General features: G+C 46.2%; 2 protein-coding genes across 2 annotated transcripts; both read right to left on the bottom strand.

Moving 5' to 3' along the window:
• Positions 1 to 5,871: 5,871 nt before the first annotated feature.
• Positions 5,872 to 8,825, bottom strand: cxxc5b (CXXC finger protein 5b). Its single transcript, XM_063487965.1, has 2 exons — positions 8,397 to 8,825; positions 5,872 to 7,546 (listed from the first exon to the last, which is right to left on the bottom strand). The coding sequence occupies exon 2, from the start codon at positions 7,356 to 7,358 to the stop codon at positions 6,465 to 6,467; it is 894 nt and encodes a 297-aa protein (XP_063344035.1). The 5' UTR covers positions 7,359 to 7,546; positions 8,397 to 8,825; the 3' UTR covers positions 5,872 to 6,464.
• A 1,023-nt stretch (positions 8,826 to 9,848) lies between these two features.
• zgc:110843 (uncharacterized protein LOC541492 homolog) lies at positions 9,849 to 12,150 on the bottom strand. The gene is made up of 3 exons (XM_063487957.1): positions 11,951 to 12,150; positions 11,073 to 11,275; positions 9,849 to 10,727 (listed from the first exon to the last, which is right to left on the bottom strand). Exons 1-3 carry the CDS (start codon positions 12,027 to 12,029, stop codon positions 10,638 to 10,640), a joined length of 372 nt encoding a protein of 123 aa, XP_063344027.1. The 5' UTR covers positions 12,030 to 12,150; the 3' UTR covers positions 9,849 to 10,637.
• Between the last annotated feature and the right edge of the window lie 599 nt (positions 12,151 to 12,749).

Below are 12,749 nucleotides of genomic sequence, written 5' to 3'. Positions count from 1 at the left end.
GAAAAGAACAAAATCACACCCGTGGCAGAGACAGCAGTACTTTATTTTTAAGGTTTGCACTGTTTGAGCTGTAGTTACAACCTAACCATTTAGTCACATGTTCCTTTTACTTGGTCACTAATTAATTCCTAAAAGTCTTCACCTGCTGACACTTTGTTTTTTACCTTCTGTTTGCATTTGTACTGTATATGTCCTACATGAGTTTATGCCTGTTGTGTAAAAGAACAAACTAAAAGAGTTTTCTTGCTTCTAACAAAGTTGTGTCTGTTCACAGTGTTGGTGTGTGTGTTTGTGTGTGTAGGGGTAGGTGGGACTGCTGCAGATGACACAGAGAAGCTGTAGATAGTGGTCACTTACACAATGATTATCTATTCATTGGGCTCTATCAGAAAACAGCCCATCAGAGATCAAACGGAGAGAACAGAAAGCTGATTAGCATGTGGTTTAGACTGAGACGGAGGGCGAGACGCTAGGGGAGACAGAGAAAATGAGAGTCTGGTCACGGGAAGCACAACGTCACAGTCAACTCAGTAAACCTTCTCGCATTCCTTCACCACTTCCACACCCTCACCCTCACCCTCTGTGTGTGTGTGTGTGTGTGTGTGTGTGTGTGTGTGTGTGTGTGTGTGTGTCTGAGTGAAGAGCGTGTGAGCGTCTGTCCGGCCATATATCTTGAACCATGTGACTCTACACGAGCAGTCATGCACACAGCGTGAAAAGCGCCGCTATATATAGTAGGACAGTGTTGGGTTTCCCAGTAAAGCATTGTGGGAGCCTGTTCACCTTTGTTCCTTGAGAAAGCTCTTCTTGTAATGTTTGTATACACTGGTGTGCTGCGTATAGAGAGTGCTGCTGCTCCTAATTATTTTCTATCCACCTCGAAAGGTGAAATTAGGACACATGCAGCATGTCATGTGTCGACTGTGTGACAGTAAACAACATATATTATCTGGCTGTCTTTTGGACAAGCTATCTCCTAATCGTTTCTGTGAATCAGGTCATTGTGGGGAAAGACAATAAAAAATAATCTGTGACAGACAACACCTTAGGCTTTTCCACAAGAATGCAATGGTAGTCTCATTTATAGCCTGAAGATAATTGTTACTTAACGTGTAACAATTCTGGTTATTTGACTAGTTCTAAGTTTCATGAATTAAGGCTTTTTATTCAGTTTGCTAACTTTGAAGAATTCGCACTGCAAAATAACAGTAAAACTAAGTAAGCTAAGTTACACAGCGTAAAAAACTTTCCATTTAACCATGATCAGCTCGACTCTCACCTTAAAAACATTATCTATCATAAGCCCTAACTTATAGCCACGTCTTTTAGACATGATGCGTTTGTAACGAGGCTTCTCTGGTAAAAAGCTAGTCTCTCATGTAACCATGTTGTTGTTGGTCCTGCATCATCATTGTCATGTTGGTCCAGGATCAACAATGCTACTGACCATTTGGATTGCTGTGATGTCATTGCTTGGGAATGTGGAGGGAAAAAAACTTTTGTTTGTATAAATCTTTCTTTTATTCTTTATTAATTTATGCAACATAATAAATGTTTTAACAATTTAGATTTGCTGTTAGCCTAATTTAGATTACTCGTGCTAGTTTGGTTGTGATAGTTTTTTATAGCATTTGCTAACTTCTTGGCTAATGCTAAGTGAATACTCTGACAACATGATTGGTCAGAGATATTTTTCAAAACAACCTTGGAAAAATCCCCATTTTAAAAAATACCTGATTACATTTGGAGGTAGCCACAGCATCTTCATGCTGTTAAGTTTCACTGGGTGCTAGCAAGACAGTATCCGCTTCCTAAGTCTAATGTTATCGTCCGTTTCTGTGTCGGAACTCTTCCTCAGTTAAAATCAATCAAACACTGAGAAACGGTCCAAATAAATCTCCAATAAAATGATCATCATGACTGTTTCTCTCAGGTGTTAAAGTTTAACACCCAGGCGTCCGTGAAAGATGTTTAACAAAGCTAGAGGAAAGCAGGACGTTAGCTCGCTAGTTTTCATTTGAAGGTGATATAACTGAAGGATCGGGACCGAAGGACTAAGATGTACTCATCTGCTATTGCTTTTCACATAAAGACGGAAAATTAAAGCCCAGCTATGTTTGTAGAGTTAGTGGAGCTGGGCTAACTGCTATATTTTGGTGTGGTGATGGTCAGCATAATATAAACACATTAGACACTCCATCTTCACTAGGATGAGGGTTAACTTTTTTCCCCAGAATAGAAGTTAATGTGAGAGTCCCCAATGGCCAGAGACAAATGCAATCATATGGCAAGAAGATAACACCGAAAACTAACCAAACTTCAGGCAAGAGAACATTTGAGATGATTCATCCACAACACAAGGTTGGTCATTAATATCCTGCTCCGGGGTTTGGGTGACTCGCTATGAAAAATTCCTGACCCCAGGCTTTATGCCCCTACTGGCATATTACTCAGCTTGAGAGTGATTCTTTTCTGAAGTGTTTAGATGTTTGGTGCTTGCAAACTGTAAATCTATGGGTTAGAGTTGTTTCATAATGTTTTTAAAAACTGAGCTTAAAGACATACTGCAAGTGAATACTACTAAAAAAAGCCTGAGAGGCTGATGGTGACCAATGATTATTTTTAGGGACTTAGCTATATAAAATAAACATGTTAAAAACGTTTAAACACATTAAAACAACAATCAATCCTCCATGTTTGGCCCAGAGTTGTAGCATTGATAGGGTAAAAAAAATAGACTTTATTATTGTTATTTTTTTAAAGAATGGATTGAAATAGTTGTTATGTTCCATATGCGTCAATAGTAAAATAGAGTATAAAGTATTCAAAACTAATAAAACTAAGATATTTAAACAATTTCACTTAGGTGCAAATGGAAGAACACAACACACTTATAGACTAGCAACTTGTCAATCACACTGTAAACCAAACTTTATCATCCTTTTTGACTCTAATGGGGACCATAACTTATAAAACGAGCACTGTGTTGTTTTCAGGAACAACTTAAAACTAGCCACTGAAACTATAAAACTATCAGGAAGAGTTACAACCAGACATGTGTTTATAATTAAAGGCAGCACCCCCTGCTGGAAATGAGAAAGACTGCCGTGTTCACGCTGACTTTATTTTTCAGATCTGAAAATGACATCCATCTTCTATATACAGTCTATTAGTTGGCCATTAGTTGTTTGTAATAACTTATTTATTAATAATTAACTAAAATTCGCAGGGCTTGTCACAAAAACGTATAACTGACATTGCAGCTGTGGTCGAGATTGGTAGCTGTCTAAAAGATTCAGAGTTGTGCAAATTTAAAGGTGCAAAGGGAGTTCCAGCCCAATAATCTTTGGTAATAATCAATTCCACATCGTGGGGTGGTCCACATCATGATGAAATATCTCTGCAGACAGGGAGACTTTATCCCTGGGCTTTGCCTAGCTTCTTGGAAATCAGCAGCAAGCTAAACATTAACAGAATTTTGTGCACACGTTACCTCCGAGCATAGAAATGTGAGAAGGATTTGAAAGTTATTTTTATTTGTTCTGGATTTTTGATTTGACAGGATAAGAATCCATTTCAGATATTTTTGAAGTCACATGTATCATTTAGTGATTTCTCTGCTTGTTTTTCACTGGCAGAAACAAGACCATCCTGTGGCTGTTTTTAGAACCTGGCGTACTCTGAATCCACCTTTAACAGCTTTAAGGGTCAAAGGTCAAGAAAGCCCTTTGACCTCGGTGTCACCAAAATATAACCTGGGGGGAAGATGAGACAGGGCTTTTTGAGGATGTAAGAAGCCATTGTGTTGCTGTTTGGGAGATGCATGTTTTCCATGTGTACAAAAGGGGAATGCAAATGGATAACAGAGGCATAATGACGAGTGATCTCAGAAAGATGATGTTTTCTGCAAAGCTGTTACACATTTCCTAACACTGGGGAAACGGCCAATGGTCGAAGGGAAAAAAAAGATCTTCACAATGAGACACAGTGTCTCAGAGCAAACGCAGTGGCCAAAATTTCAGAGGACTTGCTCATGAGCGAGGGTCCGCCCAGCTCCAGCGCAGGTTGCCTCGGGCTGGCAGGTTGCTCCACTGCAGTGTGTGTGTGTGTGTGTGTGTGTGAGGAGTCTTTCCTCCAGAGTGGGCAGGGCCGCTGGTGCTAACATATGTAGGCTCCACAGGGGTCTGTGACGGCACACACCGTCTATCTGGACAATGCATCCATCATTAACCTCCCCGCATCTCTGTCTCGCTGCATTTCAATCGGCCTCCATCACTGCGCTCGCTGGATCTCACACTCATCTCTCCCACTCTCTTTGTTTGGCCCCACGTTATCTTCATCCCCTGCTGTCCATCTCCCTCATCCTCCTCCCTGCATATCCCTCGCTTTCTCTTTTCTCTCCCCCTGTGGCCTGCTTTTCATCTCTCCCTCTTACCCCTCCTCTTCCTCCCCCTTCCCTCTCTCTCTCTCTCTGCCCTTCACCATGCCCCCCCCCCCCCCCCCCCCGCCACACACCTCCTCCTCTCCCCTTCACCCTCTCCCTGTATCCGCTTTCCACTCCCTCCTCCTTCTCCTCCTCTTCCTCCACCTCCCCCAACTCTCTCTCTCTCACAGCCCTCCTCCGCCTCTCCTCTGTCCTCCGTTCAATGCCCCCCCCTCCTTTTTTTGCTCCTGCCATCTTGCAGGCCAGTGGAGCCAGACTGCAGGCGTTCAGGGAGTCACTGGACCTGCTGGGCAGCGGGTGACACAGATTTCCGGTGTGTGTGTGTGTGTGTGTGTGTGTGTGTGTGTGTGTGTGTGTGTGTGTGTGTGCATGTGTGACGAGACCAGGAGGAGGAGCGGGGTGGGGGGATTAAGCTCCAAATCACTAGAAAGGCACTGAAGAGAGGGGGGGTGAGAAAAGAAAAAGCTGCAGATCCAAGAATTTGAAATTCCCCCTTTGTCTGGGAGATGAAGAAACACTAGACTGTGGACTCAAAACTAAAAGACTGTGTGTTTCTCATTCAGTGGGAGCGTTGTAATTGCATGATGTTGGAGCTCGCTGCTTTTCTCCATGAGTTGGCAGTGTCCTGCGTTGGCTGGCGTGCAGTGCTTTCCCTCTCTCTCTGTCTCTCTCTCTCCCTGCCTGACAAACACACACGCACACACACGCACACACACACACACACACGCACGGACGTGCACATCCCCCTCCTGCCCCCACCCCCACAGATGCACACTCACATACACGCACACACACAGTCCCTCTGCGATCCCCCCTGACTGAAGGCTCACAGGAAGTGCAGCCGTGGCCCAATTATAGCGTGACACCTCGGGCCGGCCGTTGCCATGGTTACGTCTTCCCTGCGGTCCCCTGGAGTGTGGCGCCGAGGAAGAAGGTCTTATCACATCAGCCATCGTTACGGCAACAAGCAAAAACCCACCCTGTAGCCTCAGCCCAGCTGGCTGTGTATTCGGCTTGAAATCTGCCCCCCCCCCCTCATCTGTGTGTGCGTGTGTGTGAGATTTATATATACGTACGTGGAAAATTTAAAAAAAAAAAGGGAAATTGTGTGCGAGGAAGAGCCCGAATGTTTGTGATGATTGTGTGTGTCAGGTTAGGTGTGCTCAAGTGCACGCACTGGACTTGCCAAGGCAGCGTGTAGGTGTGTTTGTGTGTCTGTGGGGTTGTGATAAGGCTCTCAGCCACACCATTAGGTGACTCATAATCCACACACAACCTCACACACACACACACACAGGAGTACATGTGTGCGCAAGCAGAAACAAGGTTGCAAACGGACACATACGCCCAATTACAAATGAGTGCACGCACACGCACACACACACACACACACATAAAGACGTAGCATAGAGCTTGTAGACGAGTGCACATGGCAAATTTCTTTTATTTCAAAAGGGCAAACAGCGCTATACAGTACAAGTTGCACATGAAATAATTTAGCCGAGGCCAAACTCATTCACTTCTTACTGATGCAGTGACGTCAGAACAACAGAAACAGAACTCCCCTCGTTAGAAACAAAACATTTGGCTCCTCTTTACCTTTGAAGCACAGTACATCCAAACTGGAAAGCAACGTAAAAAAAAAGAAAAAAAAAGAAAAAGGAAGAAGAAGACATAATGTTTTCCAGATATTTACAGTCTATTTACAGAATTTTTGTCATCATCTGAATATTGACAAACATTGGTATCCTTCTTTCTCGCCTCTCCAATTCTCTGATTGTCAAAATGGATGGGAACGTGTGTGGACATTCTTAAACGGGAGCTGCAGCTCCGCACGAAACACAACATCTTTGAACGTCTCTGACAGTCACAGTCCGAGCATGTTAACAGGGTGTCCTGTGGGTGAGTGTGTGTTGGTGTGTGTGTGTGTGGTTTTGTAATTTTTGTTTTGTTAAAACTGCAGCTCCTCAACAATCATCCAACCGGGAACCTCTGACAAATCCTGCCACCGCAAGCGTTACTATCCGTCCAAGGCTCCGTTGCTTCTCTCCTGTGCCAGACCCAAAGTAAAATCAGACCCCCTCAGATCAAACCCAGACACTCTGCTCTCAAACCCCGGCCCCCCGGGCTTCCTCTTCAGCTCCTCGCACTTCCTGTATTTACAGATCTGGTGTCCCCTCTTGCGATTGCGGCAGCTGCTGCACTGTTCGCAGTTCGTCTGACGCCGGCACGGTACGCACTCCCCGCACCTCTTCCTCTTCCTCCTGCCTCCGCTGCTCCCGCCCAGGGAGCTGGGAGAGTATCCTTCGGCCACCAGCCCCTCTATGCCCTCAGCTCCCATGGCCGTGCTTCTCCAGTGACCTCCCCCCATCTGGAAGCCTGCCAGGGGGAAAAGAGCGGGGCTGAAGGGGAACCAGGCACCCAGGAAGGGCTGGAAGTCAGTGCTGCATGCAGAGGAGTCCTCTTCCTCCTCCTCAGGCCCAGACCCACCTCCCTCGCCGTCTCCCTTTCCGCTCTTTGCCTCTGCAGCCTCCCTCTTAGCTGGCTGGCTGCTCTGTGCGCCCAAGCTGGCTTGCTCTGTGGTGGCAGGGGTGAGAGCCAGCAGCCCAGCGCGCATCAGCAGCTCCGCAGCGTGGGCCAGGTGGAGCCCGCTGGGCGACTCCCACATGTCGGGCCAGGAGGGGGCCCGGCGAGGCTTAGCGTGGCCGGGCTGGGTGGCCCGTTGCTGAGATGAGGAGGGCTCCATCAGGCTTTTGACATCCACGGCCGGGGAAGGGGTGGAGATGTAATGGGAGAGGCTGTAGGGGTGGTTAGAGCGCTTAAGGCTTGGTCTCAGTGGCTCATTGGGGATTTTAGCACTGCTGTGGGCCTGATCCGGGGAGGAAGGGCCAGCGATGTCTACCGCGGTGGACATAGCTGGCTACGGGGAGTTGTCTGTCCTTGTGTGAGTATGCGTGCGCGTGTGGGAGGAGAGGTGAGGGAGAAGGGGATTGAAGCCGATGCGAGGCTGACAACTGTCCTGCTGTTACTTCAGCCAAAATGGCAAGCCTTGGCCTGTGTCCCTATTCCCATTCTCTGCAGCAGCCTCGGAGTCCTGGAGAGCTAGAAATGAATAGGGGATGAAGAGAGGAAGGTTAAGAATAGAAATGTTGGAGTGACAAACACAGAAAGAGAGTTACGAGGAAAGAAGGGCTGGGAGATATGTTCTCAGTCAGAGCCACCAAACACAGCCAGAGAAGCAGAGTGCAGAGATTTGGTGCTTAAAGACAAAAATATAACATGCATGTGCACAGGCTCAGAAATCAAACTCCCCGGACAGAGATGAAGGCAGCCATGTATCTGACACACACTGCATGCTTGCCAATGATTTCCGCATACAGGAGGCAGTATCCCTTTAAGAATTTCACGGTATATCAATGCAATCAATAACAGAGCGACAACAATATGCAAAGATATGCGCATATGCGCAGGTCAAATGTGGAGCGCGCTTTTCAAATACATTTTGACGACTGCTGTTATGTGTGCCAGCCAAAGCTTAAGCTCAGCAGAGAAAGACTAAATAAGGGACGCCGGGGGAAAAAAACAGGCTGTCTTTTGTCTGCTATCGACGACGAGGAGCGAGGTGCGCAACGATGCGGTTGCTGTGGATAAAAAAAGACCAGGCTATGTTCCGTGTCCACATTTGTAGAAAAACTACTCCGCTGATTAAACACGGGAGATGGGTGTTATTACAAGACCGGCCAATCGCCCCCTTTGGCGGATCGATCGGGAAACCAGATCGATCATTTGGCCGTTATTAACGTTACCTAAGAAGACGGTGCTCGACCGACGCCACGGCGAGCTGACCACAGTCCGAGTGGTCGCTGCGACACGGCGCTGCGCGCAAGAAAAAAGGCGACAATACAACACGGCGAAAATCAACAGGAAGTATCGAGAAAAGCTCCCCGCTTACCTTACAAACACGACCCGAGCTCTCCTGTCAAAGATATGATGAAGTCATGAACTAATGGCGTGGTGATTGTAGCGTATATGGACGGCGGAGCTGCCGATTCCTCCTCCACCTCTCCGTCCCGGAGGGTCTGCAAACACTCTGCACGGAATTTGGGGGCGTCGCTCAAAATGCGAAGTGGACTCTGCAGTCGAGGCTCTGGTCAGAGCGACCCCGTGAAACGTCCACAGAAGCAGATCAGCACACACCGTTAGCTGGCAGCGGGAATACTAAGGCGAATCAAGGCCACCGGTCACACGCAGTCAACAGCACAACTGAGACACATGTAAAAATTATGTAAACACCGGGCACACTTATAATTTATGCTCGTTATGTTTTCTCTACTAGAAATTCTTGTTAGGCTCTTATATATATATCATTATGCCTTATTCAGGCCTGTGGAAACTAGTCAAAAGCCCAGTTTATTAATTATTCCTGTTTGTTCTTTTATAAATCTTTAAATGTATTCAATCAAACTTTGCTATATTAAATGCCCAGTAAAGTAGCTGAAAACTCTTAAGCGTTTACTGTTTGTGCAGTCCAGGCTTCGCCTACTTATTTTAACATAATTATGCTCTTATTTTAAAAAAACAAGACAAAAAAAATCCAACCAAAACAACTCTTCCCCTTAAAATGGTTTTAAATGCAGATTTACTGTTTATTTTTTACCGTCTGAACTGGTGTTTTATCCACACCGGAAGCCAGCGCCGTGACCTTTCATACATAAAAGCACACTGTTTTGGGTTGTGGTGTCACACACGGTGGATGTAAATAAATATCAAAACAAACAGCTACAAAATAAAATGATATTTTTACAGGTCACTCGGAAAACAGGAAGAGCCCTGTGAGCTAAATTAGCCTGTTTAACATAAATAGCCTTTATGCTAATGTCCGTCTGCTTTGAAGCACGTGAGCTCGCTGTCTGTTAAAGGTGACTCCTCACGCGGGGACGGCGGAGTCCACTCCACCTCTTCTGAGAGTCCTCCGTTGCATCTGGCACGCAGCCAGATACCTCGTGCGTGCGTGTCTATGTGTGTGTGCGAGCGCGCGCGCGTGTCACTATGGGAGCAGGGGCCCACCGTGTTCGCGTACACTGCTGTCTGTCTGGCCTGGGCGATCCGTGTAAACACAGCGTCTTCTAGCGGTCACCGCAAATACTGCTCCGTCTTAAAATGGCCACTGGTGTCGGTGGACACTGCAGCACGGGAGCCCCCCTCACTTCCGTCTCTCCCACACATCTCACAGCCCCGATCCACCGCAGTCACACACACGCACACAGAGCTGTTCACTCATTACCCCCGTCCTGCGTTAATCCATCAGCACAGCGCTGTGACACGCGTTCCCGATCCTGTGGTGGAAAAAGGCGAACGAATGCAGTGTTAGTGTGTCCTGAAATGAATAAATGAAGCTTTCGAATTGGGTCACTCAAGTTTTATTCACAATGTACAGAACAATGAATCAAACCAGACACCCCCGCAGCCAGTAGAAAAATCAACCTGCTGAAACGGCAGAATATATTCTTAATGGGCACGAGCTGCTGAACACTTCACAGATTCAACACAAGTTTTCCCAGAAAGCCACAGGAACTGGTTACAAGGAGACAGTTTCAACAGTTCATTAACAACAAACTAAACTTCTACCTCCTCTGACTAAAGCAGCAAAACAAACAAAACATTGTGTGTTAACATTCATGTAGGGTTGTGTGAGCGTTTGGATTCTGGTTTAGATTTAAATTTAAGGCCTACGCTTCAGTTCACCGAGACGCTGGACTGACTGAAGGTCTCGTCTTTCAGCCACCTGCCCCACACCCAGAGGAGGCGGCTGAAAGGACGCCAAACATGAAGGCACAATGCCCGCACGGGGAAATATTTCACCTTTATCAGGGCCAGTGAGAACTTTAAACAAACGCCACATTAAGTAGGTCATACTGCGAGCTGCAGTCATAGTGCCACCATGTCTAACTGTTATCTGTCCTCAAATGACCTTTGATTTCAAAGTCACACTAAGCAGTGTCAGAGCAGTGTGGCCGGTTTGATATTAAAACTATGTTTTTCTGTTACGGGCAAATGACAACGCTCAGTTTGGACTGAACATATCAGCGTCATACTGTAATCATCAATCAGTGTGACACGGCAATGAGAATGAAAGATGATCGGGCCGGGCGCGCGAGGAGTCAGGGAGGGCCGAGTTCTCCGGTGGCTCAGATTACGCGTCCTTCTTTTTGATGATGAGCGGTCCAACGTTGTCCCCGGTTTCCTCGTTGTGTTTAGTGTGGGAACCATCGCAGTAAGGGAACTGCAGGGAAGAGGAGAAACAACAACAACAGAATTCACTCTTATCAGTCATATGAAGAGAGTCTGTTAGCCACATATGAGTTCATGCTAACAGCAGTTTGAAACCGGCTAAGCATGGAGGGCTGTCAGAGGGTAACTTTCAGCGCAGGTCAGGGATGTTAAAGATGGTCACATCCCATTACCGACTGGGATGTGATCAGCACAATATGTGTCAAACCGTGACCTGTGACTGCAGAAAGCTAAGCAGTTTTGGACCTCTGATAAGATTACCTGCAAGCTTAGAAAGCTCAATGACTGTTACTTGAAGTTTAAGCTAAAGGACATTTATCGCTGCCTGGGGACCAACCTTCTTTGACTTCCAGCAGCGGCAGTACACGGCCTTGGTGGCGATGTCCTCCATGTCAAAGCTGTGGACCACTTTGGGGCTGTCTTTGTTGATGCAGGTGTTCACTTGGCCCTTTTTGCACCTCCGCCTGTTCAGGTACTGGCTGACCAGGAAGCCTCCGACAGCTGCAACCACCGCCACCGGCACGGCAACCAAAAAATGCTCTGAAAAAAGACAAATATGATGAGGAATTTTATGTAATGTCTTAAACGAGTGATCATAACTGTCATTTGAGGCAACATCCTTTTAGTCATCATTTCAGCCTGTCGGACCTAGTGGCATTAACAGTTTCTCGGTTCTGAAAGGGTTTATGCCAGAGTAGTTTAGGCCTATTCTTAGAAAACCAACAAGCAGGTATGTGACGGTGTTTTCCAAGGCCAGGAGTGGCGAAATTTTTCCAAGCCATGGAGGATTATCTGCAGAGTACTGAGAATCACATGTTTCAGAACAGGAATGTGGGCCCTGCTGTCAGACCTGATCAGCAACTTCTGTGATTAGCTGCTTGGCTAGAGCGGCGGGAAGCCGGGCATACGGAGATAGCGTTTAGCTGTGCCCCACACTGAGTGAAGGCTAAAGTTGGAGACATTAACCTGTGTCCAACTGGGCTCGGTGACCGGTTAGCCAGCTAACGGCGCCATGCCAGAAGAAGGGGAAAAAGTTTACAGTGCAACTACAAAGTCTATATAAAAATAGTCTTTACGTTACTATTACACGCGGTAGCCTCAATACAACCACACAGTATCCTACAGTTTTTTCTACAACACTGTCGCAGACCCGCTAACGGCTAACAAAACACTCATACAATGCTAGCATGCTATTAGCCAGCTTTAATACTTTACCTTTAGTTAACCTGAAACCCGAGCTGGGTAAGTCGGGTATCGGAGGCATTGGCATTGCAGGTAAACTTGTGGCTGACATGTTGGGAGTTTTTTTTTCTCCTCGGACGGTGTACTGTTTGTGCTCAGCAGCAAGGTCAACCACAGAGCTTATCAAAATTCGATCCACTCTGACAGCGCACCGAACCTGCTGCGTCACTGCCCACCAACCAATCAAAACCGAGGAGGAACGGAGCTCGACAAGGGTAAGAGCGTAACCCCCATACCACTTCCGGCTTCGCTTTAGCGCTCTTTGAAGTTGGAATTGCCGTGATGAGTAAAACGTTCCAGAAATAAAATAAATAAATATTACGTTTTATTTTAAGTGTATTTTTTTAAAACTCTTCACTATCGGGTCCATAGCCAAAAGATAAATAAAATTCCACTGCCTGGCAAATTTTCCTAATGGCGGATAATTATCTTGACCACTGCGAGCTTTGGCGAGTCCCATTTCCTTTACAGGTCACTGGCTTAAAAAAAGGGGGGGGGTTGGCAGTTTTTGAACATAACTACAACTTTGACTCAAAACAAACCCCACTTATAAATTTATAAGGCTTAAATATATAAATTATGAAGTTTTACCAGTCAAAGCTTTCAATTTAGCTGTGATAGAGCTGGAAGGTCTCCCAACTTTTAACTACTTTACATACCACCAGAGGGCGACAAATGACCTTTTCTAAAGGCTTGACTGGACTCCACAAGCGCCCAAGAATTATGTAATTTCAAAAGCTTTCAAGTCTTATATTTTTGTTATGCTCCCCAG

The sequence above is a fragment of the Pelmatolapia mariae genome, linkage group LG2 (assembly GCF_036321145.2).
Source record: "Pelmatolapia mariae isolate MD_Pm_ZW linkage group LG2, Pm_UMD_F_2, whole genome shotgun sequence".
Taxonomy (NCBI): Eukaryota; Metazoa; Chordata; class Actinopteri; order Cichliformes; family Cichlidae; genus Pelmatolapia; species Pelmatolapia mariae.
Note: the sequence above shows the minus strand (reverse complement) of the source record. Positions and strands in the feature narration are given on the sequence as shown.